The sequence below is a fragment of the Polyodon spathula genome, chromosome 3 (genome assembly GCF_017654505.1).
Source record: "Polyodon spathula isolate WHYD16114869_AA chromosome 3, ASM1765450v1, whole genome shotgun sequence".
Classification (NCBI taxonomy): domain Eukaryota; kingdom Metazoa; phylum Chordata; class Actinopteri; order Acipenseriformes; family Polyodontidae; genus Polyodon; species Polyodon spathula.
The window spans coordinates 72,938,274-72,965,175 of record NC_054536.1 but is presented as its reverse complement, the minus strand read 5'-3'; the positions used below and the strand labels follow the sequence as shown (position 1 = coordinate 72,965,175).

Here is a 26,902-nt window from a genome sequence, read left to right as displayed (position 1 = left end):
TAAAATAAAGCTACAGTAAAACTGAACGCGAAAATGTAACGAAAAATATGTTTTAAACGTATGTACCGTAAAATCTGCAACCGATCATAAATATACATATTTACTAGAATCATTACATTTAAGAAATACTTTGTTTAAAAAAATAAAAAACATGTCTCCTTCGAGCCGGATTTGAACCAGCGACCTAAGGATGTCAGTGTTTCCTCTACAGTCCTCCGCTCTACCAACTGAGCTATCGAAGGGACAGATACTACTCGCTGTTTTTATCAAAAGACATATATAGGGTTCAACATATATCGGGTTCACGAAAAACCTAAATCTAATAGCCTGTATGAATTAATGTCACAGATAAATATTGTTATTATTATCGTTAGCAATGCATGTTTACGTTCTACATATATAATATAAAAAATATATACCGATTTTAGACTGTAGTACGTATTGTTCTTTTCATACTATAGGCGCTGCTCTGGCGAAGTTTCTGTTCTAGTAAATATAGGTTTGAACCTGTATTAGATCTGTTTTTACATTATTTCCTTTTCAGTGTATATCTTCTAGTTGTTTAATTTCACAACACCTACCTCTTAAGAGTTGTTTACAGCAGTGACTTGCAGAGATCAATTATAGGCGAGATGGCGACCCCTACCGGCCCGTAGGGACAAATACTAGAAGACGATTTCTATCTGCTTCGATTGCAGATTTTATTATTACAAATACAGTACAGTACGTATACTATTTTAAAACCAAGAAATGATCATTGTGTTAATTATTGTTATAATTCATTTAAAAATACGTTCTAGTTTTCTTATTTACACAAAGCTGTTTTAATTATGTTTACCTGATTTAAAAACTGTAGGTCACAGCATGCTATTTTTGAGTCAAAGGAATAAAAAAAAAAAAAATGTTTATGAAGTTGTGTGTGTGCGTGCGTGCGGGCGTGTCTTTTTTATCCTGTAGTGTTGCTTTCTTTTTTTTAAAGTTATTTAATTTTATCAAAACCTCCTTACTGTGATCTGGTAATGGGGGACAGCCAAAATTAGAAAGATTAAAAATACCTTACACTGCAGAAACCCACTATTTCACAAACGTTGGTAGTTTTACATAAGTAAACACCCTGTACAAAAATACACAGTCTGCCACGTTTTTGAGAGCTAACATATTCATTAAAATAGTCTCTAATGCTGAGAGGCTAATGTATGCCTTTGTTTAATCTAGAATTGATTATTGTAATGCACTTTTTTTTCTTCTTTTTTCTTCTTTTTCTGGTGTCCCAAAACGTGTGGTAACCCGCTTGCAACTTGTTCAGGATACCTCCGCTAGAATTCTGACTAAAACCAGGAAGGTGAATTTATTACTCGTTTAGGCCTCTTTACACAGACTCCCTGTGCAGTATAGAATTGATTTTAAGATTTTGCTGATAACGTACAAGGCCCGGAGTGGATTAGCATCTAGTTATTTGCAGGAGTTATTTACCCTAGATCTTCAACAGGAGATCACAGGATCCGGGCAGCCGGTTATTCCTAAGGTCAACAAACCAACACGGGAGGTAGGGCATTTTCTTGTAGAGCTCCTAATTATGGAATGCTACGCACTTTTATAAAATGGCATTGTTATCTTAGTGGGGCTTAATGTAACTTTAGAATGTGCTGCTTTTCTATTATGTTATACTGTTATTTAAATATGTTATTTAAATGGTCTGATTGTGGCAGTTGTATCTGTGACAAGCTATACAAATGTATTGTGGTTTGTTATTTTTCTGCTATGTACTGTACAGTGCTTTGCAATACTTTTGTATAAAAAGCGCTATATAAATTAAATAAATAAATAAAAGTACAAACCCACCCAAATTTACCATTCTAAAGCATTTCATAACCTAGTGCAGGTGATGTAACAGTCTTACGGCATTTACAAATTTGATCTTTTGCGATTTATTTTCAAACTAGAAACCCACATGTAGTTAAAATCAGTTTTTTGTATGCAAGAAGACAGGTTACGACTTGCATCAATAGCATGTGGTTATTGCACTGGAATGTATCTTTTCATCTCATGGTGATATTTTTCGTTTTATTGCTTTACTTAATTTGGTAGGCCTGAAAACGAAACACACAGCTTTGTGAATTATTTAGTGTAGAATGAGAATGATTACATAATAAACATAATAAACGGAGTGAGATGTTATGACCCCCTCAACTTTTGACAAAAGAAACGTGTACAACGGTGGGAAAAAGGGCTTGTATAGCACACAATGTTTACTTGTGATATTATGATATCATATAAGAACCTACCATACTGTCCTGATGTCTAATGCTACTGCTGAGCGCTGCTTTTCATGCCTTCGATGGCTAAAAACATACCTACAGTACGATCATCCATAAAGCAGGACAACGTATTTAACTGCTTGAGTGGTCCGAAGAACATTGTTATTAGGAATAAACACTAGCATGTATTATTGCAAGTTAAATATTACAGATACAAAACAATTATCCAAAAATAAAATTAATGATAAATCTATAAAGTCAGAATATATTAGCGGCAGCCACAACCTCGCAGTGCACAAGACACTGTACCATAGTTTTTCTATAGATATTGTAACTTTATTCTTCCTTTTGACTGATACTGTATGTGGTTGTCGTGTGGTTTAACTTTCGCTTAAAATTTAAGGCAATAATACCAGGTTAGGTCTGCAACTGTTTTTCAGGAACATTAAAACAATTGGTGTAACCACAGAGACGCCTTGTAAGTGTTATTTTTTTATTAGTGATTCATTTATTAAGTGTTTTGTACATTGTCGAGCCAGAATCCATCATCAGTTTTACACCCAATGAGGTATAATTATTGTTTCAAAACACAGCCGTTTATAGGTACCTGGTTAAATAGTGAGACTTTTGTTGGAGTTAATGCTGGTAGGCCTATCACAGGAAACCTTTCCTAAGGGCTTTTCAAATTGGAAAAAGAGAACTGAAAATGTAGTAATTACAAAAAAGTCAGGTGACATTTCAGTAGCTGTAACATTGTTTTGCACCCCGCTCCCCACATTATGGACTAAAATCCTGCCTATGGCTATAACAAGGTAGTTTTATGTAATGAATTGATGCCAAACTAGGACCGATGAAGAAACCTTCTTTTATGGTTGTTTCTCTGTTCAAGGTAATCGCTGTAAGCTCTAAAATAAGGCACCTGGCTGTGCTTTTTTTCCAATGTATTGACAACAATATTATAATTTGATCTTTTAAAGTAAAGTCACACACGCTTATAAGAATTTCTTTGTCAAATGAGGGGAACGACTGATACTGTGTAAACTGAGAGCCATCCAAAAAAAAAAAAAAAAACTTAAAAAGGTAGTTCTTATTCAAAACTCTGTTGCACTACCAAACACACTTTTATTTTTGTTTTACAGATAATGGTATCTAGAGTTAAAAACAGTTTTTAAACATCTTGGTCATTTGAATGACACTGAATAATCCCAGTGATAAACATACAAGTAAACTCTGATTGTGTTCTGGGTTATTGCTTGAAGACTCTATGCTCCAGTCTCCACAGTCAGTTGTAGGAGTCTGTATTATAGTTGCGGCGGCCATCTCCAATAAGCTGCGTCTTCTCACTAGCGTTTGTTGGCTGAAGCACAATTGGAGTGTCCCCATCTGAAAATATAAAACACATCACCTTGAAGTCCCTGTTCACTGCCCAGGCCTGACATGGTTGTTATTCATCAGTGACTCGTTACTGTACTGTAGTTCACTTCACTGATTGTTATGATCAGAGGTCAGTTGGGAAGACACTTAGTAGTTGTCATTGCCAGTACAAATGCAATATTGCAAACATTTTATTCCAAGGAGTTTTAATTATTCTTTCTGGATGTCCACATATATAGAAACCCAACTACAAAAGAAAAGTGCTTTAAATAATAATAATAATAATAATAATAATAATTCCACCCTTGGTAAAACAAGAGCTATACCTCATTTGAGAAAACTTTTGTGTGTGATAGACTGACTGTGGCAGAGCAGGGCTCTGCTCTTGGAAATACTGGCAGGGATGGAGTTAAATTCTCCTCCCTGCCCAGGTTGATTGCCCCAGGTGGGAGTAATCAACTAATGTTTGTATGTTTGAAAGTTTGAATCCAGTGAAGGCATTGCCAAGCCTGGAAATTGTTATTTTTGCTTTTTTGTCTTGCTTTATTTGTGTTTAAATCCCTTTATTTTGGTCCTTGTGCCCTTTCATTGTTGTGTTTATTTATAATAAAATAGTTATTTTTTTGAACTACAGACTGTCTCTGGGCCTCTATCCACTCGCCAGCCTGCCACACTGACACTGATGTTTATCAATGGTATCCCACACAGCAGAATATGTACAGTAGTGCAGTGTGTGGCCACTTTAAAAGGGATGCATTATTAAGCTTTAGTTAAAACATACAATACACTGAAAGATTTAAATCTGAAAAGAGATATATTTTTATTACAGTATGTCACAGAGAAAACACATTTATTTTGTTCAATGCTTCAAATTGAATTGTTGTCGACTGAAATACTGGAAGAAGGTATGTAATAACTACAAAATTACAAATAACTACAAACAATAACACTTTGAGTTACTGTCAATGTCTGATACACAGCTTTTTTTCTTCTTCTTTTTTTTTTTACTTAAGATTAATTCCCAACTATGCCTGGTCATATTAATGACATCAGAAACCAGATGATGTGACATGGTTACAGCCCATACTTCTGTCAAAAAAAACTCAATTTCAGGTGGTGTCCATTGAACTTTACCCATTTCAGTGCCACATTCTTTTAAACTCCATATTTCTTGTGCCAGACTAAACTCGTTCAGACAGTGTGTTTATAATTCTATGATTCTCCGCGTAAAGTTCAATTACAGGTAGCCCAGTAGAAATTATCCTTTTCTGCTACACCTCTGGGCATATCAATGATACATAGCTTTATCACATTTCCATATTAATGTTGTTTCTGCTTAGATCAATATTTTTCCATGCTTTATCATATGCTACCTTTTTACTATGCTTTACCACACGTGTGATTTACCAGGTTGACTAGTGCTTTACCATGATTTCTCTATCTATCCACAAAGCTTTGCTTTAACCACTGTATCCCACTGTAATGGATATAAACATCTCAACATTTGGGCATCCAAACCTGCAGTAACAAAACTCCTCTAATCCAACAATTACTGTATATCCTGTTCCCTGTGTCATCATACCAAACTCTCGTATTGTCACCCTGACCATGCATTAGGCAAAGTCAATCCAAAGAACATTATATTACTTCTTTCAAACCATTTTAGAACAGCCATGCATGTTGTTCTCAAAGAAAACCATAAAAATAAGTGCAGGAGAGGTTTATACATAATTTCTAAATTGTAGAAAATTAGTAGTGGGTGGCCAGCAAGGAATAATGTTTGCAAGCTGACACAAACTGCTAGGGGCACAAAGCACTACAAAACAGTTTAAAATGAAGTGGCTATAAGGCAGGACTGTTCTAATTGTACCTTCCTATACATTGAAGCCCAAATATGATTCTTTATTAATAAATAGCCCTAAAATGAGTCCAAGGTAAAATTTGTTACCAAAGCAATACAAGCATTACCTCATCAAACCAGAGAGGAATAGGCCAGCTCAGGAGCAGGATTTCTGCAGACACCACTAAAATGGAAATGATAAATCTCTTCCAATGAAGTAGACAGCAGTTTGTTCATCACTAGCCACCACGGTCACAAGCAGCATCTGCTCAAACCAGCCATCCTGTTCCATCATCTTCTCTAGGACGAGGGGGGCTGCTGAGTCAGCACCAGCCACAACAGTGTTGCTCCAAACATGGTAAAAAGCTTAAAATGACACCAAATCCATTTTCTGAATATTGCATTTCTTGCTGGTTTGGTATCCTATTATGTGCTTTCTCTAACATTCTCTTTTGTTGTTTCTGCTTAGATTCATGCTTAGTTTCTGAAGTGATGTTTTAGCAATGACTATACTGTATGTGTACAACAGTAATTCATGCCCTCCCTCCGCAAATGAAAATTAGTAAATAGAAAATCTTTACACAAAATCACACTTTGAAAGGGGACAGAATTGACAGCTACACCAGATTGTTTTTGCTGGAATGGCTTAGTAAGCATTGTAAATAATGACCTAAGCAGAAACAACATTAGACAGTGATAGAGAACACACATAACAGAATGTCTTTTCATTCTGGCACTGGGCGCACTTGGGATGAATACATAATCTAAATTACACCCAGCGTAAAAGCATCACAGAAGGCACAGAGGGTGTTCTGTTAACAAGCACAACCACCATCGTCAACTCAAAAAAAGAGGCAGAGACCAGATCAAGAGCAGGATTTCCACTGACACCACAGAAAAGGACGGATGCATCTCTTCTAACCAAATGGACAGCAGTTCATTCATCATTATGACCTTTTCCACCACTGCAACAAGAATTATCTCCTCAGACTACTATACAATACAAATATTAATTACATTGCACACTTTGAAAACAATAATGAGACTTTCAGTTGTGCAAATAAAGCTAAAAAGGCTATGGAGGACTTTGGTAACACTTTATACAGTGTGGTCAATTCTGATGTAATTGCATATGAACAGGCATATGATTTACTATTTAATTCAAACAAAGGAAAGAATAATTAACATGTATCCTTATCAAAAGCATCAATATGGTGTATATGTGTCCATGTATAATCAGCAAGGTAAAGCAACCCTGCTTCTCTTGACTAAAACATGCCCAGAGGAAGAGTTAAGGTGCTTTGGAAACTGCAGATGGTTTCAGGTTGCACATTTCACAACTTGTGGCTTTCCAAAAAGAACTGTCTCCGCCTGATTCTATCTATATAGCTACATGTATAAGTATATGAATGTACACAATATAAGCATTGCTGTTCTTGAAATGAAATGTGCTACTAACCTGCGTATTTTAGAACTTGTCATAGCACCAAAGACATTTTGAAATGTCTTTCTTTTGCTCAGTATTTAGATGATTGTAGGTGTTTTGCTACTGTACACTGAGTAATCAAATGAATCATTGCCTGTTTTTAGCTGATGTGTAGACTTACAGCAGCAGGGTCCAACAGTCAAGTTCAAATTTAGACTAAAATAAAAATCCTTAATAACTCTTTACTCTAGTATTCAATAGTTTAGCCTCAAGCAGACTATCCTTTTTTGCTAAAAGAGACATGCCAATGGCCACAGCTGATTAAAAAAAAAATATCATCAATAAATTGAAAAGTTCATTAAAAACTGAAAAAGCTGCATCTTAGCAAATAAATGGAAAAAAGAGAAATAAAGAGGGTAGGGGTTAACATCTCCTGCCCTGCCTGATCCCTACATCCATGCTCATAATACTGACACTGTGGCTGTACAACAGGGGGTATATTTCATATTACTGACATGCTTGTTAAATGTGAATTTTTATTTTTAAACCCACCAGATAGATCCTTAGAAACACCTTGAATAAACTCTTTAATAACTTTTATAAAGTCAGAAGGCAGGTGTCATTTTCTTTTTTGGTCAGTATCTTTATGAGTTGACATTAGGATCAACACTTAATATAGACCGCAGTCAAACAGACTATGGGCTTTATCAACACATGTTAAGGACCGTTTATTTTTTTAAAGCCGGTATTATTGATTAAATTAATTTTGCAATTCAATAAACCCTTTAGCGGTTTAAAAAGTTTTGAAGCATTCTTTAAAAAAAAAAAAAAAAACTGTCCTAAAAGTTTTATTTCTTTATTTATTTCTTTATGTAAAGATTTCCAGAAATGATTGTGTAAACTGTAGCATTAGCGGTTGTTGAGATGATATCCCTGAATAGATAATGAATCCCAATAGTGAACAAAGGGATGATTATGAGACCATGAATTGGATCAATTGAACTTTAAGGGATTTGTCATCATCACACTAGTGCAATACCTGAGCCCGCGCAATCATTAAGCATATCATAATATATCCTTTAAAAAATGCCTATTGGTTTAAAAGAAATTTAAGAGATGCAACCTAAAACTATATAATGCAGTATATTCTCTGAAGTTTAATCCTATTGCCAAACGTTATAAATGCATTTTCAAAATGGCATGCTGATTTATTATATGGTTTAGTAGCAATTAAATATATAGGCTGTCTCATTCTCAGAATTTTGTTTAAATCTTGTTGTCAAATCTCTAAATAACCCTTATGAATACATATTACCAGTAATGACTCACATAAGGTAATTATCACTATTTGTTGAAGCACGCTGCAGGTATGACAATCTCATGCTAGTTACTGGCACAGAACTATAAATTTGGCTCCAAACATCTGGTGGAAACACACAGCTGATATTTATTTTAAATAAAATGGATGACTTGGCTAATTGATGAAACCACACATTTGAAACTTTTTAGCAAGGTTATCTTCCTCTGAAAAATTCAATTTCTAAAATGTTTCTAAAGAACCCTCTTTAATGGTAAAACGTGTACAAAGCTGCAGTTGTTTGACATGCATTTCCTTATGAACCATTCCGTTTTCAACATTTTCTAAAGCCTCTCATTTCATACAATAGATTTGTAGATCTTTGTTATCACTAGTTTATCAAGAACAGCTGTGTGGAGATGTAGTGCTACTTGTGTTCACTGTTTTTTGCATATATGCTACAATTAAAGAAACAGAATACATGTCATTACTAAAGTGTGATGTTATAGCTCGCATTTCTCCAGCTCATATCAGTGTTTCATTTCTGCTCTAATTATAAAAATACATTTTTGTGGCTGAAATATGCACATATCCTAACTCGTTATAACTGGATAGCATTTGGAGTTTCACTGCACTTATATGACATTGTGTCTATTATGATATTTTGCCTATTTTTTAATCATACTGTATTCAGTAAGAAGTCCTATCCATAGTTAATCCTAGAAAATATTTTATATTTTATGTGTGGGGGGAGGGGGGTGGCGGTACTACTGATCAGGTGAGAAGGCTTGCTCAATAACACCGTTTACTTCTATTTAGAAAAACATATTGAAGGATCCAGGATACTCAGTAAGCAGGTGGTCTTGAGTTATTTAAAAAATGGGTAATGGGTAATATATATATGTCTTCAAGACAGGGTAACAGGGTAGAGGCTGGGTGTGAACTAGTGACCCCACCCCACGCTCACCTGCATTGCCGATTTCAGAGCTTTTAACCTCATCTCACTGACGGGACAGAATTCGTAACAGCAGTGCGCGGGCAGTGTATCACACAACATGCCCGTTACACAGGGTAACATTACTTAAGGAATGATGAAATTGAAATGTTGTTTGCTTTTGTGTTTCCATAGTGATATTAGTTCTTCTGTGTGCTCTCACCTCTTTCCATGTCGGTTCGAATTTGTTCCTCCAGGTCCTCTGGTGAGACGTGGCACTCGTACTCCTCCGTTCCGGGAGGTCTGGGTTTACACTTCCCACAGCAGCAGTTACAGCAGCAACACAGGCAGCAGCAGAAATAGCAGCCTGTTAGCAGACCGCAGATTGCAAAGAAACCCTGGGCAATGTGAAAGAAAGGACACAGATACTAAAGCATTTCTACATTATTCATAAAGTAAGTATATATTTGTATTAGTAAAGTAAGCATTTATTTGTATAACAAATACTCATTGATATGTATGTCAAATGTAATGCTTTGTAATTAATTTCCCATTCTGTACATCAATATGCTATATAGTACTTGTAAATCTTTCCATTTGCGAAGTGGTCAGTAGCATTTCTTAGACAAAATTTTACATTTGGTGACCTAAAGCCTCTATGCATTAATGAATCCCAGTGGTTATCTCTCTAGCTACAGGCATGCTGTAGGCTATGTTTATAACACGCCTGTGTACATGTCTGCATGTACAGTAGGAAAGTGTGATATTTACTACTTCTTGAGTTTTTCTGTTTATTTGTAAATCTGAAACTCAAAATGACGAAACAGCTTTATTACCAATAGGAATCATTGGAAGAACTTGGAAGCATGTGGAGGGGAATCTCACCTTTGCCCACCAGGTGGAGAGCATGAAATATGTGTTCACATTCTCTTCACCAAACTGCTCTGCCACATATAGGCCAAGGGAGCCGTACTTGTCATAAATGTTCCTCTTTGTCACATCCGTCAAGATGGCGTTAGCATTGTTGATCTCCTTGAACTTGTCTGTGGCGTCTGGGTTGTCAGGATTCTTGTCTGGATGATATTTCAGAGCTAGTTTTCTTAAAATGAAAAAAAAAAAAAAAAAAAAAAACAGATTCCATAATCCCAAACACTGTAGATGTACGGAAATGTCAGACTCCGAACAGCTGGGCCTTCAGTAATTTAGCTATTAAGTTACCATTTTATAACAATAGTTATTTTGAGTGAAACAAGTGACGTTTCCATAAACAAAGTGTACAATGCAATTTTTGTTGTTTTACCTCACTCCTGTCTCTGCATTATAATTAGCTTATTATGGTATTCTCTACTGCAGTGGGAATTAACATTGTTAATTGCTCCCAAAGTCCCAGAAACTTGTAACTATACATTATGGATACTGACATTTTCCAATGCTTTTCCCATGGTTATACTCTGCATTTATCGTAGTTTTCTATGTTTTTAAATGTGATTTACCATACCACTCTGAAATTTACAATGACTACCTGTGCTTTACCTTGCTTTCACTTCACTATTCTTTATTACCCTTTGCTATTCTTGCACTGTGGTCAATAAAATACAGTTAAATTGCTGAAACTAGTCTGTTGACTTTTTCACAAATCTCAAACTTCCATTAAAACAGACTTGGAAAGAATAATTATTTAAATAACTCACAAGTTTATAGCTGATACAATAGTTCCATACATTTCCATGCTCACCCATTCATTATATAGGTCTCAAATGTGTAATTTTGAGCAAGGATGTATTTTCAATTAAAACATGCTATCTGGTACTTTTTAAGGTTAAATAAACCTCTGTTTGCTGGCCATGCTTTTACACTGCCTTGCACTTCCTGGGTCATTTCACCTGGAGGGTGAAACTGTATGCCGCATCTTTTGCCCTGCAGTGTTGCATTTGTTATTCTTATTTATTTTATATGGATTACAGACTAATGAAAATATATGGTGCACCATATATTTTCAACATATAAAATAAATATATAGATTACAGACTAAACTGCAACAACAAAGCTACTGCTTCATTTGCACTTGTCAAAAGGATTAATCTGGATCTGTCAACTGAAACATAAAAGCCCAATGAAAAAGCTTTAAAGTTACCTACTAGCCTATTTGCAATTAAAATAACAGTACACAGTGAAATTCGTAGTGAATATATAAATAAAGTAGAGATTATCTTTTTGAAAATAATTGCTATAATTAAAGATTCATATGCAAGCATGTAGTACAGTTGGTGAGGCACTTTTTGAAGGTACCCCAGCAGAAAACAAATGACGCAAAACCAGATATGTTTGATCAACGGTTAATGAAGTACATGCGTAAATCTTAATCCCAGTAAACAACAAGGATGTATTAAAATCATTAGCAGTCTGTAGGGATAGACCAGCTGCACTTTCACCCAGTACCATCTGCAAGTTAGCAAGACTAGTCCAATAAACAGGGTCTTGTTAATTCTTGATTGGGTGCGGTTTTCATTAAATAAATGTATGTGTTTTGCAGCAACTACAGTATTACGTTCATTACTTGGTTTATGAAGGTAGTTGTAGAAGTCACCTACTCATTGAGTGAATGAAAATGATTCAGATAACCCAAAAAGTGTATTTGCGACAAATCATTACAGGCAATTGACCAAGGTAAAGACGGCATTGAATTATAACAAAACAGTATTGGGTAGAATAGCTTGTCCTGGGTATAGGTTTAGATCTAAATGAAACAGGCCTCTACAAAATGGCCTTCAGTGGCAATGCATGGCAGCTACAATGGCACCACAGTGGCAACATTTTAATACGCTGACATATTACAGTGGTATGGACTTGTAATCCTTGTAGTACTATATAAGTACAGGTGTGTACTACTGCAATAATGGGCTATATCAACAAAGCTTAAAGTAATTGTAGATAACAAAACTATTTCATAAATCTGACCTGTTCTGTACTTCCATCAGCTAAATAGGTCTCAAATGTGCAGTTTTCAAAGAAACACGTTATAGCACACTGTGACAGGGTGAGGAGCCCTAAACATGAAAAATTTATTTTGTTTATTTTTTGAACAGGGTCTCCCGCTTCACCGCTATGACTCATTTGTGTTATTTTGTATTCATGTTTTATGATTTATGTATTATTATATAGGATGAGCGAGGTGTTTCAGTGTTTTGTTATTGTTTATTTGGATATATGACGGCAAGGAACCGTAGGTTTGTTTGGCAGCGTGGCTTGGAAGCCCCATCCACATTAAAAAAACCTTGTGCATAAGGTGACCATCTCCCGTGTGAATTCATTGTTTAATTGTTGCTAATCGGGAGATGGTCATCTGCATAAAAGTCTGCAGCTTTCAGCGCTCTGGGTGGGTGTTCGGAGGAGAGAACGTGAATGAGAGCGAGAGAGGAGGATAAAAATAAAGATACAAATAAGTCCCATATATTTTAAATATATATATAAAAATGGGGCCAATTTCTATATATGAAAAATATAATAATCATACTACCATATATTAAAACTATATGTTTGTTCCTTAAGGGTTAGCCAGGTCATTTGTGTACCTGTCTGAGGAAATTCAGTTCCAGAATTTGTTCACTAAAAAAAAACCCAAAATGGTTCTTCCAGGAATATTTTTAAATTGTGAGAAAAACTTTGAGAAAACTTGAATATTTATGAATAAGAATTATTTTTTAAAACAAGTAGCAACACACATTTAAAAGGTGTTTTACCAGCTCTAACTTACCAGCCAGCCAACTCTAGTTGGTTGCAAGACTGAAGTATGAGCCAGCCTTTATATGCTAAAGAATTATACCACTGATATTTTCATCATATATCAAAACTGCATCACTGAAATATATATTAAATATGTTGCGGCCCGTTTAAACGTTTAAAATACAAATGATGGTCTAATAAATCATGGATATTTCTAAATATTATTTCCCAAAGAATATATTTTGTATCTCTCCCTATATCTATTTATCTTAGCTAGTTAGATAATAGATAGATAGATATGTAGGTAGGTAGGAAGGTCTAGGGGGCATATAGGAAGGTGTTTCTTAGAGTAAAGAAATTAGTGCTAAAGAAGTACAATATGTGTTAACTTACTGAAAAGGAAATTAATACCACTGCTTCCTCTGAAAAGATATGCTATGAATGACATTCTAACCCAAATGTAAGCATTTTATTGTAAATAGAGGCATGTGTCCTTCCTTAAATGTCCACAGTGAGGCGCTATTTACCTTTGTATCAGCAGAGTGCTGGTCAACATGTTTCCAAAAACAGTATTAAATATTAAGTCTAAAAGTAGATAAAGCTAAACATGTGCACAATAACTTAATTTTGCAATGAATGTTCCATAATATGATTGTGTGCTTAATGGGAATATGAACATCACATGTGCAGTCAATTAATGCATATATAAGAGAAAAACAGTTTCATTCAGCCACTTACCTATATGACTTCTTTATCTCTTCATGAGAAGAACCTTTTTGCAGGTCAAGAATTTGGTACAATGCTTCTCCTGAAGTTGACAGGGCTCGTTGCCTTTGCTCAGCCATGCTGTCTGACCATTACCTTAAACCATAGTGAAAAAACAAGAAGCTACAATAAATAGTACTGTGTAGGGAATCAGTGTATTGTGCATCCTTTTTAATGACTAATTGTTGCTTTAATGGAACGGAAGGAAATATTGCTAAATACCAATATGTCTCAGTTTTCACAGTGATAAACTTTTGGTTGTCATCTTTACACTGGCATACAAACCATACAAAGTTAAAAAAACAAAAAAAAACAACCATAGAATTGATTTTTGAATGTGAGTTTTCCCACATTGCACTGCAAGAATGATTGAGACCAACAATCTCACTTTATTTGTAACCTAAGTCATTTATTCCAGGGCTCCAGAGGCAAATGGCTTAAATCTAAGCACGAGTATTGTCTGAAGAAACACATTTTTCTGCTACATCTTATGATGAATTCAAAAATGTATGTGTTACCAACTATTTTGAAGGAAAGGAAAAAAGTGCCTAATTGATGATGTGTGTGTTGTTTTTTTTTTTTTTTTTTGGTTTTACATGCAGCCACAGAAAGAATGTTAAACAGTATTGCTAATTAAATTAAAAATGATGCAAGCGGTGCTACTTGTTATTTTAAAAGAGGGAGCCGTGTGATACACAATACAGATAGTTGCTATGCACAGTTCATCACTTGCTGCTCAAACAATTCCGTCTCCAGGCACTTTCTGCAGTAGCTCACATCCATTGTGTTTAATGACCTCAATTAAATAGGGGTAAAGTCCAGTGATTGTTCCAAAATGTACATTCGATATGTTAATTAACGGCCACTAACAGACTGCCAACTTGATAACAGACTTTGAAGCTAATGAAATGATTCCATAAATATTATTGCTGTGCACTGCCACGGTCCATATTTGAATAATGTAATCATGTCAAATGATTGTCCATTGCTTTGTTTGTTTCTATTACCAGTACACAGAACTAATATAATAATCAAGCGCAATGCTGTATGTGTGTGTTAACAGGCAAACTGGTCACAGTAAGTATTTATATAGGGTCAATCCTTCCTCCTTTTTATGAGTTCAAAGAAAAGCCAACGAGCATAGTGAAACCTGAAAGGGCCTGGACATTGGAAAAACCTGTCCTGGGGTTTACTAGCAGGTTAGAGCAGGTTTAGTTGATCTGGTTTGTTTGGCTTCCAGAGTGGCTCATCTAGTATTGGCACGATCACTTGTAAAGAGCTAAAATAATTTGTTTTCATTTTTTTTTTTCAATCCGTTTGGTTTTATACATGCAATTAAGAACTAAATGAAAGGTGAGTGTTATGCTGGTATACAGTCTCTACCGGAGAGTAATATTAAGCATATTAAGCAAGGTTAATGACCAAACTGTATTTATCAGTTCTGTTAAGTATTTACTGACAACCAGAATTCTCTTGTGCTTTTCAACTCATTCAGTTGAATTTTGCGACAGACTTCATTTTTTTATTAGATTTTTCAAAAAACTGTATTTTCAGGCCTGCTGTCCATAAAGGACATATAGTTGTTTAATATGTCAAATCACAGATGATGTAGACAATTGGCAGTAAGCAACAGTGGCTTTTATTTTCTTTTTTATTATTTTTATTTGGAATCACCAATATTATTTTACCTCTTATTTTCTCACCATTTGGAACGCCCTATTATTCAACCCGGCTAACTGCTGCAGCCCCTTCACTAACTCGGGAGAGACGAAGACGAGCACTCACGTCCTCCGAAACGTGTGTCTTCATACAGCTGCCTTTTATCACACTGCAAGCCCGTCGTGAGAACATTACAGGCTGAGGACCAAGCAGTTTTGAATTGCACACTGGCAGGCCAAATGTGCGCCGCCCACTGAGAACTCCCGGGTATGGTCGGCAGTGGCATATCCTGGGTTCGAGCTGACGATCTCCAAACGGTGGCTTTTCTAAATAAAAAATTGTCTTCAAAATAGGAAATGAAAAGAAACAAACCTGAATTTTAAAAAATTTGAAATGAATTGATAATCCTATAACAATTAATAGTCTTCTGATGGTTGCACAGTTTATCACGACATTTGATTCTCCTATAAACAGGCCCAGTATACAATTTTTAAAAAAATTATTATTGGTATTATTTTTTTTATCCCAAATATATGCAACGATACAATGCTTAACGGTGTATACTTTCAGTTCTTCGGTTCTTCATTGCTTGTTCAGTGGAAAACACTATCTCATGAGCTTTTTCATTTATTATTGATATGGTTATTTTGGTTCCAAAAACAATGACGAAGCAGCCGTCATTTTTTTATTATTATTATTTTTTTAAAAACTTAAAGCAGATAGATTTTAACAGCGAATGTGACATCCAATATTGATTTAAAAAATGGGCTAAATATTTGATCAGATATGTTCAATTTAATTACAATGATGTTAAAAAAAAAAAAAAAAACTGCACTGCACGACTTGTTGGCAGTATGATACTGGCTAATATATTTTTGGAGACAAAATCCAAACATGCCAACAGCCCCTATATGGTCGGGACAGTCCCGATTTCCTAGCAAATCAATAATTTACTAAATAATATACTCTGTACAGTAGAGTTATTGAAAACCACATGCTGTGCTCTTCGTGCGGCTGACGCATTTGCTGACCACTAACTTATACCAAGGGAAGAACGCTTCATTATGTCTATTTTTACTGTCATGATGAGTTTGGGGGGTGGATGATGAAACGAGGGGGGATTTGAAGTGATTTATAGTTGTTTCTTTTTAGAGTGAATTGTGCTTTTCCCCATTCTAGATTTAAAATTGCATCTTCATAAAAGTAACAAGCTGTAAAACTGTGCAATATCTTTTGAAATGGTGTCACCAAGTCCTAAAATAAACATTTAACATTCAATAGCCCTTTCATTAAACTTTGTTTTATTATTTCTGTGTTCACTGTCCCTCAATAAAATACAAACGAAGATGCCTTAATTTAAGTAATTGTCCATACCTGTTGAGGTCAAATTGTCTAATATAAATGATTGTGTCTTTCAATTAAGCTAATTGGTAACATGGAATTATTCTTAATGTCCAACTGTTCTGAAAGAACGGCAGTGTGAATATTTTAAGCAGCTATTATTATTTTTAATATGTCCTTAAAATAGCTTATGTGATTTAGTCATTATATCTAGCATCACACTACAATAGAGTAATAATGAAATCTCCAAGGTGCTTTTATAAGTATTTCAAGTTTTCATGCATCGAACAGCAACCAAACAACACAGAAACATTTGTTTGTTAATTAATTAACAAACCTGTAAATTAACATACCTGTAAATTAACAAACCTGCAAATTAACATACTTGTAAATTAATATACCTGTAAATTAATATACTTGTAAATTAACATACCTGGCCGGTGTTTTCACAGGTACTTTCATGCAAATGTCTACATTTGACCCTAAGGTCAATGGCACATATGAACAGAAAAAGCAGTTTTAAAATGGTTTATACCTGTTCCACTGTAAAAGCTGTTATTCCTCTCTCATCAAAGGTAGACAGGTCAGTGGAATCAGGTTGCTGCTCTTTGTGTAAGCAGGTTTGTGGCTGGAATGAATAAAACATTCATCAAGTCATGGGTTCATATTTCTGTGGCAACCAATGATACAGAATTGCACAGCACATGCAGACTTGATCGTGTTTCACCCCCGGAGTTCTGGGCAGCATACAGTTCCAATTAGAATTGCGTTGTTAAAGTGGCTTGCTTCACTCCATTGGATGGGTTGCTGAAATCAAGCAGCACAGTGTCAGGAAACCTGACCTCTTCTGTAGTGGTCATGGCAACAATGAGACTTGTCAGTTTTAACAGTGCACATCTGCAACTTTGCTGCCTGCTGCAGTAGAGATGTGGCAGGGCAATGGTAGCTGTTCAGCCAAAGCACACTTTATACTGAATAACTGACATTTGTTCAAATTTATGAAGAAATAAAAAGCCAAACACTTTCTGTCCAAACGGACATGGTAATGCTTTGCTGAAACTGGCATTTTGGATAAAGTGTAGTTTCACAGTGTTGTGCTCTATATGGTTCAGTGTGTGTGTGTGTGTAGACCTTGATACTGATGTGATGCAGCCATCTGAAAATCAGGTATCAGGTGGCTTGTATCAGGTCATTCATATCAGATGGAAATGGTGTCACATTAAAATTAGCTATGCTGTTTAATGATTCTTTTTTGTATCTATATGTTCTAATAAATATAGGTGCTGTGTAAGGTACAAGATGATTTCTACCTACTCAAGGTCAGAATGACCAGAGCTTTGAGCTCTCGAGGAGTGGATATCAGCTTAAATCCAACAGCACCCTATATATATATATATATATATATATATATATATATATATATATATATATAAGGCATGCAATAAGACCTGACAGTCCTCTGTATATGACCTGACAGTCCTCTGTATATGTCGTATTGTATATACAGATGCCTTGGGGCATTGTGAGGCACGAGACGAAGTCTGTATGTTCAATTTATAAGGACGCCCTGAAGAGCCTTGTTGCATTTATAATCTAGGTCAAACAGTGGATTAGAAATAAAAAAAAAAACATAAATCGTGTTTACCGTAAAAAGTATTAGGTTTTTTTCATGAAATATCCTTACACCAATAAAGTAGTCCCATTTATAACTTTGAACTGCATGTTAAGTTAAGCTGAGTACATTAATTTTATTGGAACATGCAAAAGAAAATACATCTTTATTTTTTTATGTTGTGTATATTTCCATTGAAAAGATACACCTGGTGGCGGAGTTGAGAAAGCATGTAATTATTATTTTTTTCCTGTCACTGACAGTGCAGACACACTGTTTGAGCAGAACAGATGGGAGGTTTGTGTCTGAGAGGGGTGGATAATGTGAAGAAGTGTCTTTTTGTGTTTTTCTGTAGCGTTTGCAATTTGCTAAAAATACATTATTTTAAGTGACAAAGTCAGGGTGACTGAGCATAAAGACAGCGATTTTAATTTCAATTTTAATTAATTCATTTATTTATTGCTATTTTTCAGTTCATTTAATTGTTCTTCATCCAAATTGGCATGTCTACTTAACAGTTTGTCTGTCCTTATCTGTTCTCATTGGTTGTTATATGTGCGTCCTCATTGGTTGTTGTTAGTCTGTGCCCATTGGTCCTGGTGTGCGGCTGAGGGCCAATGGGATGTGTCTGGAGCCTGGTAAAGACTGACCCATATGAAGGTTTTCTGCGGTAAACAGTGGTAAAAGCATAGCAAAGTGTAGTAAAACATAACTAAGACATGGTAAAGCACAGGCAAGCTTGGCACCCAGGTAAAAACATGGTTACTATGGAAAAGCATAATACATGCATTGTATAAGCATGGAAAAAGCAAATTTAAATGCAAATTACTTCAAATATACCACAGTACATTTTTATAAGGTGGCATCTGCTGTATTATAGAACATGCCTACCCACCTTCCCATTATTAAATAAAAATACGAACCTGAATATTTAAACAAATCAACTTACTTCAAAGTGACACTGGTGCATTATAGAAACCATTTATGAAATATCTTCCTTTGCCAGGTGTGGTCTACTGGCTAGAGGAATGAGAAGGATCTTTTTCTTTTTATTAATTTAATTGGATCCCCATGATCTAATTAATCCTCAAACATTTTTGTGAATCAGAAATACACCACTGCAGATGTTTATACATACCTTAGTAAAGTACACGGTTCCATGTGAGAGTGTTCTATTTACCTCAATGTGTTCCATGTGAAGTGTGTTCTATTTACCACATTGTTTAAAATGACATGCACATTGTTCTATTTACTCTACTGTGTGTGAAACAATGGGCCCTATTTAGCAACTTTCACAAACCCATTTATCGGTGACAGTTACCGAGAGCCTATTAGGTGGGAGTTGGAAGGTCAGGAGAATGCTGTACCAGCCAGTCAGGAGTGTGTATTGGCTGTTAAGGGGCGGGACAATGCCGGTGTGGCAGTTAAATCCAAGAGTGTGACGTAGATGTTTTTCTGCAACAAAAAATTATCTCAGAATATAAATTTGATTTCTGTAAAAAAAACTACAATATATCCTGCTTGGTTATTTTTTTTTCTCAGTGTAACTTGCTTGTTTGTAATTTCTCTGCAAGAGTAACTTAAACAAAATATTCTCATAGATAGTAAGCACATTGTTTTTATTTGTAGGGGACTGAGTATGGGAATTATAATTGAACTAAAAACAAAACAACAAAACCACCTACAGGAACTTCAGAAAGACTGCTGTTCTGTATGTCGTTTAACATTAGTTTGTAATTTACGTGCTAGATTGAGGCTCCCGTCTGTTCGGAGGCATAACTTGTACAGTTTATTTGTTTACTGTGTGTGTTTTTTTTAGGAGGGGAGGGGGCGAAAAAATACCTTAATGTTTGATAGCAGCGTTTATTCTAGGGCGGCCTCTATTATAAAGCTGATATAGCGGCATCAATACCAAAGCGTCTTTAATACGAGGGCGGAACCGAATTGAAGTAATACGGTGTTTACGAACAAAATATTTGGTGCAGCACACCCATAAAACGTATTTTGCTAGAGAAATGTTGGCTACCTGTTGCAATATACGAAGTATGTATTGTTAGTGGAATTTAATTTTTTTCGTATGTGAAAAACACATATTAAAAGGTTTGCAAATATTTATGGCTTTACAGTATACTGCAGACATAAGAACATAAGAAAGTTTACAACCGAGAGGAGGCTATCCGACCCATCTTGCTCGTTTGGTTGTTAGTAGCTTATTGATCCCAGAATCTCATCAAGCAGCTTCTTGAAGGATCCCAGGGTGTCAGCTTCAACATTACTGGGGAGTTGATTCCAGACCCTCACGATTCTCTGTGTAAAAAAGTGCCTCCTATTTTCTGCGAAAAAGTCCCTTGGGTCGACATTGTCAATACCTTTTAGAATTTTGAATGCTTGAATTAGGTCGCCACGTAGTCTTCTTTGTTAAAGACTGAATAGATTCAATTCTTTTAGCCTGTCTGCATATGACATGCCTGTTAAACCCGGAATAATTCTGGTCGCTCTTCTTTTCACTCTTTCTAGAGCAACAATATCTTTTTTATAGCAAGGTGACCAGAACTGAACACAATATTCAAGATGAGGTCTTACTAATGCATTGTACAGTTTTAACATTACTTCCCTTGATTTAAATTTAGCACTTTTCACAATGTATCCGAGCATCTTGTTGGCCTTTTTTATAGCTTCCCCACATTGTCTAGATGAAGACATTTCTGAGTCAACAAAAACTCCTAGGTCTTTTTCATAGATTCCTTCTCCAATTTCAGTATCTCCCATATGATATTTATAATGCACATATTTATTTTCTGCATGCAGTACCTTACACTTTTCTTTATTAAATGTCATTTGCCATGTGTCTGCCCAGTTCTGAATCTTGTCTAGATCATTTTGAATGACCTTTGCTGCTGCAACAGTGTTTGCCACTCCTCCTATTTTTGTGTCGTCTGCAAATTTAACAAGTTTGCTTACTATACCAGAATCTAAATCATTAATGTAGATTAGGAATAGCAGAGGACCTAATACTGATCCCTGTGGTATTCCACTGGTTACCTCACTCCATTCTGAGGTTTCTCCTCTAATCATTACTTTCTGTTTTCTACATGTCAACCACTCCCTAATCCATGTACATGTGTTTCCTTGAATCCCTACTGCGTTCAGTTTGAGAAGTAATCTTTTATGCAGGACTTTGTCAAAAGCTTTCTGGAAATCTAAATAAACCATGTCATATGCTTTGCAATTATCCATTATCGATGTTGCATCCTCAAAAAAATCAAGCAGGTTAGTTAGACACGATCTCCCTTTCCTAAAACCATGTTGACTGTCTCCCAGGATACTGTTACCATATAGGTAATTTTCCATTTTGGATCTTATTATAGTTTCCATAAGTTTGCATATAATAGAAGTCAGGCTTATTGGTCTGTAGTTACCTGGTTCAGTTTTGTTTCCCTTTTTGTGGATCGGTATTACGTTTGCAATTTTCCAGTCTGTCGGTACAACCCCTGTGTCAAGAGACTGTTGCATGATCTTGGTTAGCGGTTTGTAAATAACTTCTTTCATTTCTTTGAGTACTACTGGGAGGATCTCATCCGGCCCAGGGGATTTGTTTATTTTAAGAGCTCCTAGTCCCTTTAACACTTCTGCCTCAGTTATGCTAAAGTTATTTAAAACTGGATAGGAACTGGATGACATGTGGGGCATGTTGTCAGTATCTTCCTTTGTAAAAACTTGTGAAAAGTAATCATTTAATATATTTGCTATTTTTTTTCTTCATCTATGATTTTGCCATTTGTATCTCTTAAACATTTAATCTCCTCTTTGAATGTTTTCTTGCTGTTGTAATATTGGAAAAACATTTTGGAATTGGTTTTAGCTCCCTTAGCAATGTTCATTTCTATTTCTCTCTTGGCCTTTTTAACTTCCTTTTTGACTTGCATTTGCAGTTCTGTGTACTCTTTCTGTGTACTTTGTTTTTGGTCCTTTTTTAATGCTCTGTAAAGTGCCTTTTTTCGCTGAATATTTTTTTTAATTGATCTATTAAACCATTTTGGCAACTTAGTTTTACATTTAGATTTGTCTACTTTAGGGATGTAATTGTTTTGCGCCTCTAGTACTACATTTCTGAAGAACAGCCATCCTTTTTCTGTGGATGTTTTCTCTATTTTACTCCCATCTACTTCTGATAGTCTCTGTTTCATGCCTTCATAGTTTGCTTTTCTAAAATTGTAAACCTTAGCTTTAGTCATTACTTTTGGGGTTTTAACAAGCACTTCCAATGAGACCATGTTGTGGTCTAAGTTTGCTAGTGCGTCTCTGACCTCTGTTTTAGTTATTCTGTTTTCGTTATTTGAAAAGACTAAATCAAGGCATGCCTCCCCTCTAGTCGGTGCCTTAACAAATTGTGTTAGGAAGCAGTCATTTGTCATTTCCACCATTTCAATTTCGTGCAAGAGAATGCTGAATCCTTATTGGTTGTAACCTTATTCCCCCCACTGTACTTTGATTGGCTGGGTGCATGATTCACTATTTGATGTGCGATAGCCCACGTATGAGCCCCGACTTCTAAATCCCATTTTTGCACACTATCGCGGTGGTTCGCTAACGCTGTCATTTTTGCCTGAGCGAAAGTGTCTGTGGCTGCACGCATATTTGCTAAATAGGGCCCTATACATTCTACAATATACATGACATTCTCTGTCTTCTAAAAACATAATTTGTGCTGCTCACTTCTTTACATAACTGGTTGCTTGCACACAGAGACTGTTGACAGACGGTTCTATCTATACAATAGTGATCAATAACATGAAGTGTAACATTGCACAGATCATTTTTCTTTTAAGCCATGTAGTTTATGTAAATCTCACTTTATTTCTTATCTATTTTGGTTGAAATTGAATGATACCTATCCAAAGCAACCTACAGAGGCAAATAATCTGATTCAGATGCTGGCTATACTAATTGACACCTACTGTATGCTTGCCTTGTTGAATTTATTGAGCATTTGTGGATGATGTCATCATATTGCTGTAAGACTGAATGGCTCACAGCCAGTGAGACTTATCAATATGCTAAATTATGAAGAGTGCCTTACAAAAGGTGAACTGGAAAGCTAACAGCACCACCTAGCAGGACAAAAATATGTTTTTGTGGCAAATAGAACACATGCGGTTTTACACATCTTACTATTACTACTGTATCATGGGAGGATTACAGGAATAAGGACACCCTAACCCCAAACCCTTCCTGGAAATGTCTGGGTTACCACTGTTCTGCCTTCATGGGAAAATACAAAGAGTAAAACTTACAAAAAAAAAAAATCTAAATTACGTTTTACCAAACTTGCCTCTGTTTCTTTAATTGGACAATTGCAGATAATCCATTGCTATAGAGTGATAGTGCCAGACCATCTCAGTGTCACAGAAGAGACGATCAAAATGATCTGAGATTTCTGGCACTGCTACTGCAACTCCCTTACAGCAGTGGCACAGAAGCACCTCTACCAGGCCTACACTGTCTGCTGCTGAGTTCACATGTTTTCGCAAACAGATTGTTGTGGTGTGCTAGATTTGTGTTGTGACCTAACCATGCACACTAATTTAGCAGTTCCGCCCCTTGAATTTCCCCAAATGTATACAAAACTACACTCTAATGCTTTGTGTTAATTTGGAGGCTATATTGAGCCATTCACTGATTTTTACCACAAGATGACATCACAACTATGTCTATTTAATAAAAAACAAAATCAGAAAAAAAACTTTCAGTATGGTGATTTATGGGTTTCAAGTTAAATCTAACTCTGAGGTCAGGAATCTAGGTGTGGTTTTTGACCCTTCTTTAACCTTTGAGTCTCATGTCTGTTTGTCACTAAGGTGTCTTTTTTCCATCTCCGGAATACAGCCCATCTGCGTTCTATTCTTTCTCTGTCTTATGCGGAGAGGCTGGTGCACATCTGTCTCCTCCCGGCTTGACTACTGCAGTGCCTTGCTTGTGGGTGCCTCAAGGCTGTTCTAGGCAGGCTCCAGTATAAACAGAATTCCGCTGCTCGTGTTTGAACAGGATCCACATTGTGTGTACGCATCACACCAGTTCTGGCTTCCTTGCATTGGTTGCCCGTTAAGAGCAGGATCGATTTTAAAATGTTATTGTTAACTTGTAAGGCCCTCAACGGTCTGGCTCCCAGCTACATCTCAGGCCTGAAAAAAAAGTATATTCCTGCACTAATTTGCGCTCCGCGACCTCTCGCTTTTTAAGAATTACCAGAACTCAGCTTCGTTCTGTGGGTAATTGGGGATTTTGTTGTTATGCACCCAGGCATGATCTCCCAAAGGCAATCAAGGACTCTAAAACCATAGATATTTTTAAGAAACAACTAAAAGTATGTTTTTAGCTATTGGCATTCCATCAGAGTTAGGTTTTTATGTAATTTGGAATTATGTATCGCTTTGTTTTATATTTTAAGCTAAAAATATGTATTGCCTGTGTACCTGCTATGTTTTTACAATTAATTTTGCTGTGTTTTTTACTGTTATTGTGTTTTATATTGTAAAGCGCTTTAAGATGCTCTGCATTTAAGCGCTATATAAATTAAAGAATATTATTATTATTATTATTATTATTATTATTATTATTATTATTATATATATATATATATATATTTTATCCTGTAGTTAATTTATTTTATGTCTCATGTTGGTCTGTGGGGTCAGAAAAAAAGGTTGCTCCCCAAAATAATGGGTATCAGCAGTATTTACTCAGAAGAAGCCAAAGGAAGTTAAAAAGGAAAATCCTTCCTAAAATTTAAATGTGTAAAAAAAAAATAAACCTCTCTTGATATAGTACATAAGAAATGTATTTTATTAATGTACTTTTTCTCCTAGACGTGCAGAGGTGCATCCGTGTTGCAGCTTCATTACATTACCACTGTGAGAACGTTGAAAACAGGACTGGCCACTACATCCTGAAACCTTGACCTGTAAACAAAGGTTTCCCACAATCATTGTACTGTACCTCTAGAACTTTCTTAGATACAGAATGTGATACTGAACCTGAAAAGCATTAATTTAGTGTACTGTGCCTTCCTTTGGGTGGCTAAAGATAACAAGAGCTATGTATCAGAATACGTAACATTTTTAACTTTGCAACAATGTGAAACTTTATTTTTGAGACTTTTTGAGACTTCAAGTGATATAAACATAAATAGTGTCTGAAAACAGAACTTGGTTTCAGCTCAGATTTTCTGTTATGGCCAAAAAAAAGTAGTTGAATAAATACATCACAAAATTTTAGTCAATATTAAATAATTAGTATAAATAAAAAGCACACCCAAATAATCCCCAGTCTAGCACTGCTGTCTCTCCTGTGAGATCAGGACAAGTCTTTCAATTAGTATTAAGTACTCCTCTGTTGGGAAAGGTAGCAGAGGTAAGCATACAAGGATGTAAATAACAAATCCCCAGAGCAACATGGAGGTGTGTTGCATATCCACTTGAAAACACTGCATTCCAAACACTGCACACAATGGGATTGTCCATGTAGCTGATTCCAGCCCAGGGGATAGATAGAGAGTTTACTAGTGCATACACTTTAAGAACTCATTTGGTTGATTGCCCTAGATTAGAATTCTCATTGGAGACCTAGAAATGTAGCAGCAAAAAAAAAATAAATAAATAAATAAATAACATAAGCACCATTGAAAGACTGCTTTGTAGTTTTCATTAAAATAGAGTGATATAGTTAAGCACTTTCAAAACAATAAAACGCAATCAAACAAAGTCTACATCCACAGCTCTATTTACAGGCAAAAGATGGCTGCTTTCAAAACATTTACTCCAGTCTTTAATTAACTTTTATTTGTTTTTTGAAAGAAGCAAACACCTGTTAATTTTACAAAGCTGTAGGCTTGGTGGTCCAGTGGTTGAAGAAAGGGGCTTGCTGCTGGTTCAGTCCCAGCCACTGACTCAGTGTGTATGACCCCCAGCAAGTCACTTAACCTATCGTAAAACCAAGGTCCTATTGTAAGTGACTGTGCAGCAGCAGCAGCAGTTGTGATGCATAGTTCACCCCCTAGTCTCTGTAAGTCGTGTTGGATAAAAGCATCTGCTAAATAACTAATTAATAACTAGAATCAAACAACTGTGCAATATGTGTCAAGTTCTCTTAAGCACTTGGTGTTTTGTTTTTTATTTTACATTTTGTCCCTTTTAGAAAAATAGGAGTTAATTAAAGAATTGAAGAAGCACAATACGGCCCGAGGTAGCCCAACAGCAGGACAAGCAAAAACACCAGATGTAGAGTTTTTTTTTCAAAACAACATATACGTGGTCCTCCAGCTGTGATATCAATAATTACCTGAACCTATAAAAGTTTAAAGGAGCACGTTGTAAACCTTAAACCCCGAAGTTAATGCTTTCTATGAGTATGGAAGGCATACGCATGGTACTGAAGTACTTGTGAGATAACAGATTTGATGTGTCTCTGTTTAGTTTTCCATCAATGATTTTAGCTGGGCAGCTTCAATTGATAATATATACTGTAATACAGTAATAAAGTAACTGTACAATGCAATTGTGGATTTTCATTGCCTACTTTTTTCTGTGCATCTGTTCTGTGTATATATACACAAGCTACATGTGTTCCATCTGGAGATCTCAGCAGCTCAAAAGCACCCTGGTTATCTACCTTTTC

The 26,902-nt window shown here is 35.7% G+C and overlaps 1 protein-coding gene, 1 long non-coding RNA gene and 1 other non-coding gene across 5 annotated transcripts; 1 reads left to right on the top strand and 2 right to left on the bottom strand.

Annotated features, from left to right (window-relative positions):
• Positions 1 to 156: 156 nt before the first annotated feature.
• On the bottom strand, positions 157 to 242 carry trnay-gua. The gene is given in 2 exon segments: positions 157 to 192; positions 206 to 242. It is a non-coding gene; the product is annotated as a tRNA-Tyr (tRNA).
• Positions 243 to 1,366: 1,124 nt separating this feature from the next.
• LOC121313387 lies at positions 1,367 to 26,218 on the top strand. Of its 2 annotated transcripts, none has more exons than XR_005949981.1 (3): positions 1,367 to 1,546; positions 9,387 to 9,584; positions 25,096 to 26,218. It is a non-coding gene; the product is annotated as an uncharacterized LOC121313387 (long non-coding RNA). The 2 variants fall into 2 exon arrangements; XR_005949982.1 differs by lacking the exon at positions 25,096 to 26,218 and adding an exon at positions 9,972 to 10,034.
• On the bottom strand, positions 2,618 to 17,253 carry LOC121313386 (dnaJ homolog subfamily C member 5-like). Of its 2 annotated transcripts, none has more exons than XM_041245861.1 (5): positions 17,051 to 17,136; positions 13,591 to 13,713; positions 10,015 to 10,228; positions 9,353 to 9,527; positions 2,618 to 3,641 (listed from the first exon to the last, which is right to left on the bottom strand). In XM_041245861.1, the coding sequence occupies exons 2-5, from the start codon at positions 13,695 to 13,697 to the stop codon at positions 3,541 to 3,543; spliced, it is 597 nt and encodes a 198-aa protein (XP_041101795.1). In that variant the 5' UTR covers positions 13,698 to 13,713; positions 17,051 to 17,136; the 3' UTR covers positions 2,618 to 3,540. The 2 variants fall into 2 exon arrangements, with proteins under 2 accessions (XP_041101795.1, XP_041101794.1); XM_041245860.1 differs by lacking the exon at positions 17,051 to 17,136 and adding an exon at positions 17,153 to 17,253 and having other exon boundaries at positions 2,619 to 3,641.
• Positions 26,219 to 26,902: the final 684 nt, after the last annotated feature.

Excerpts from the sequence above, each read along its gene's own strand:
- LOC121313386 (XM_041245860.1), bottom strand. The coding sequence starts at position 13,697 with ATGGCTGAGCAAAGGCAACGAGCCCTGTCAACTTCAGGAGAAGCATTG. Across the intron at positions 10,229-13,590 it reads GAGATAAAGAAGTCATATAG|AAAACTAGCTCTGAAATATC; the intron begins GTAAGTGGCTGA and ends TTTCATTTTAAG. Across the intron at positions 3,642-9,352 it reads TCGAACCGACATGGAAAGAG|ATGGGGACACTCCAATTGTG; the intron begins GTGAGAGCACAC and ends TTATATTTTCAG.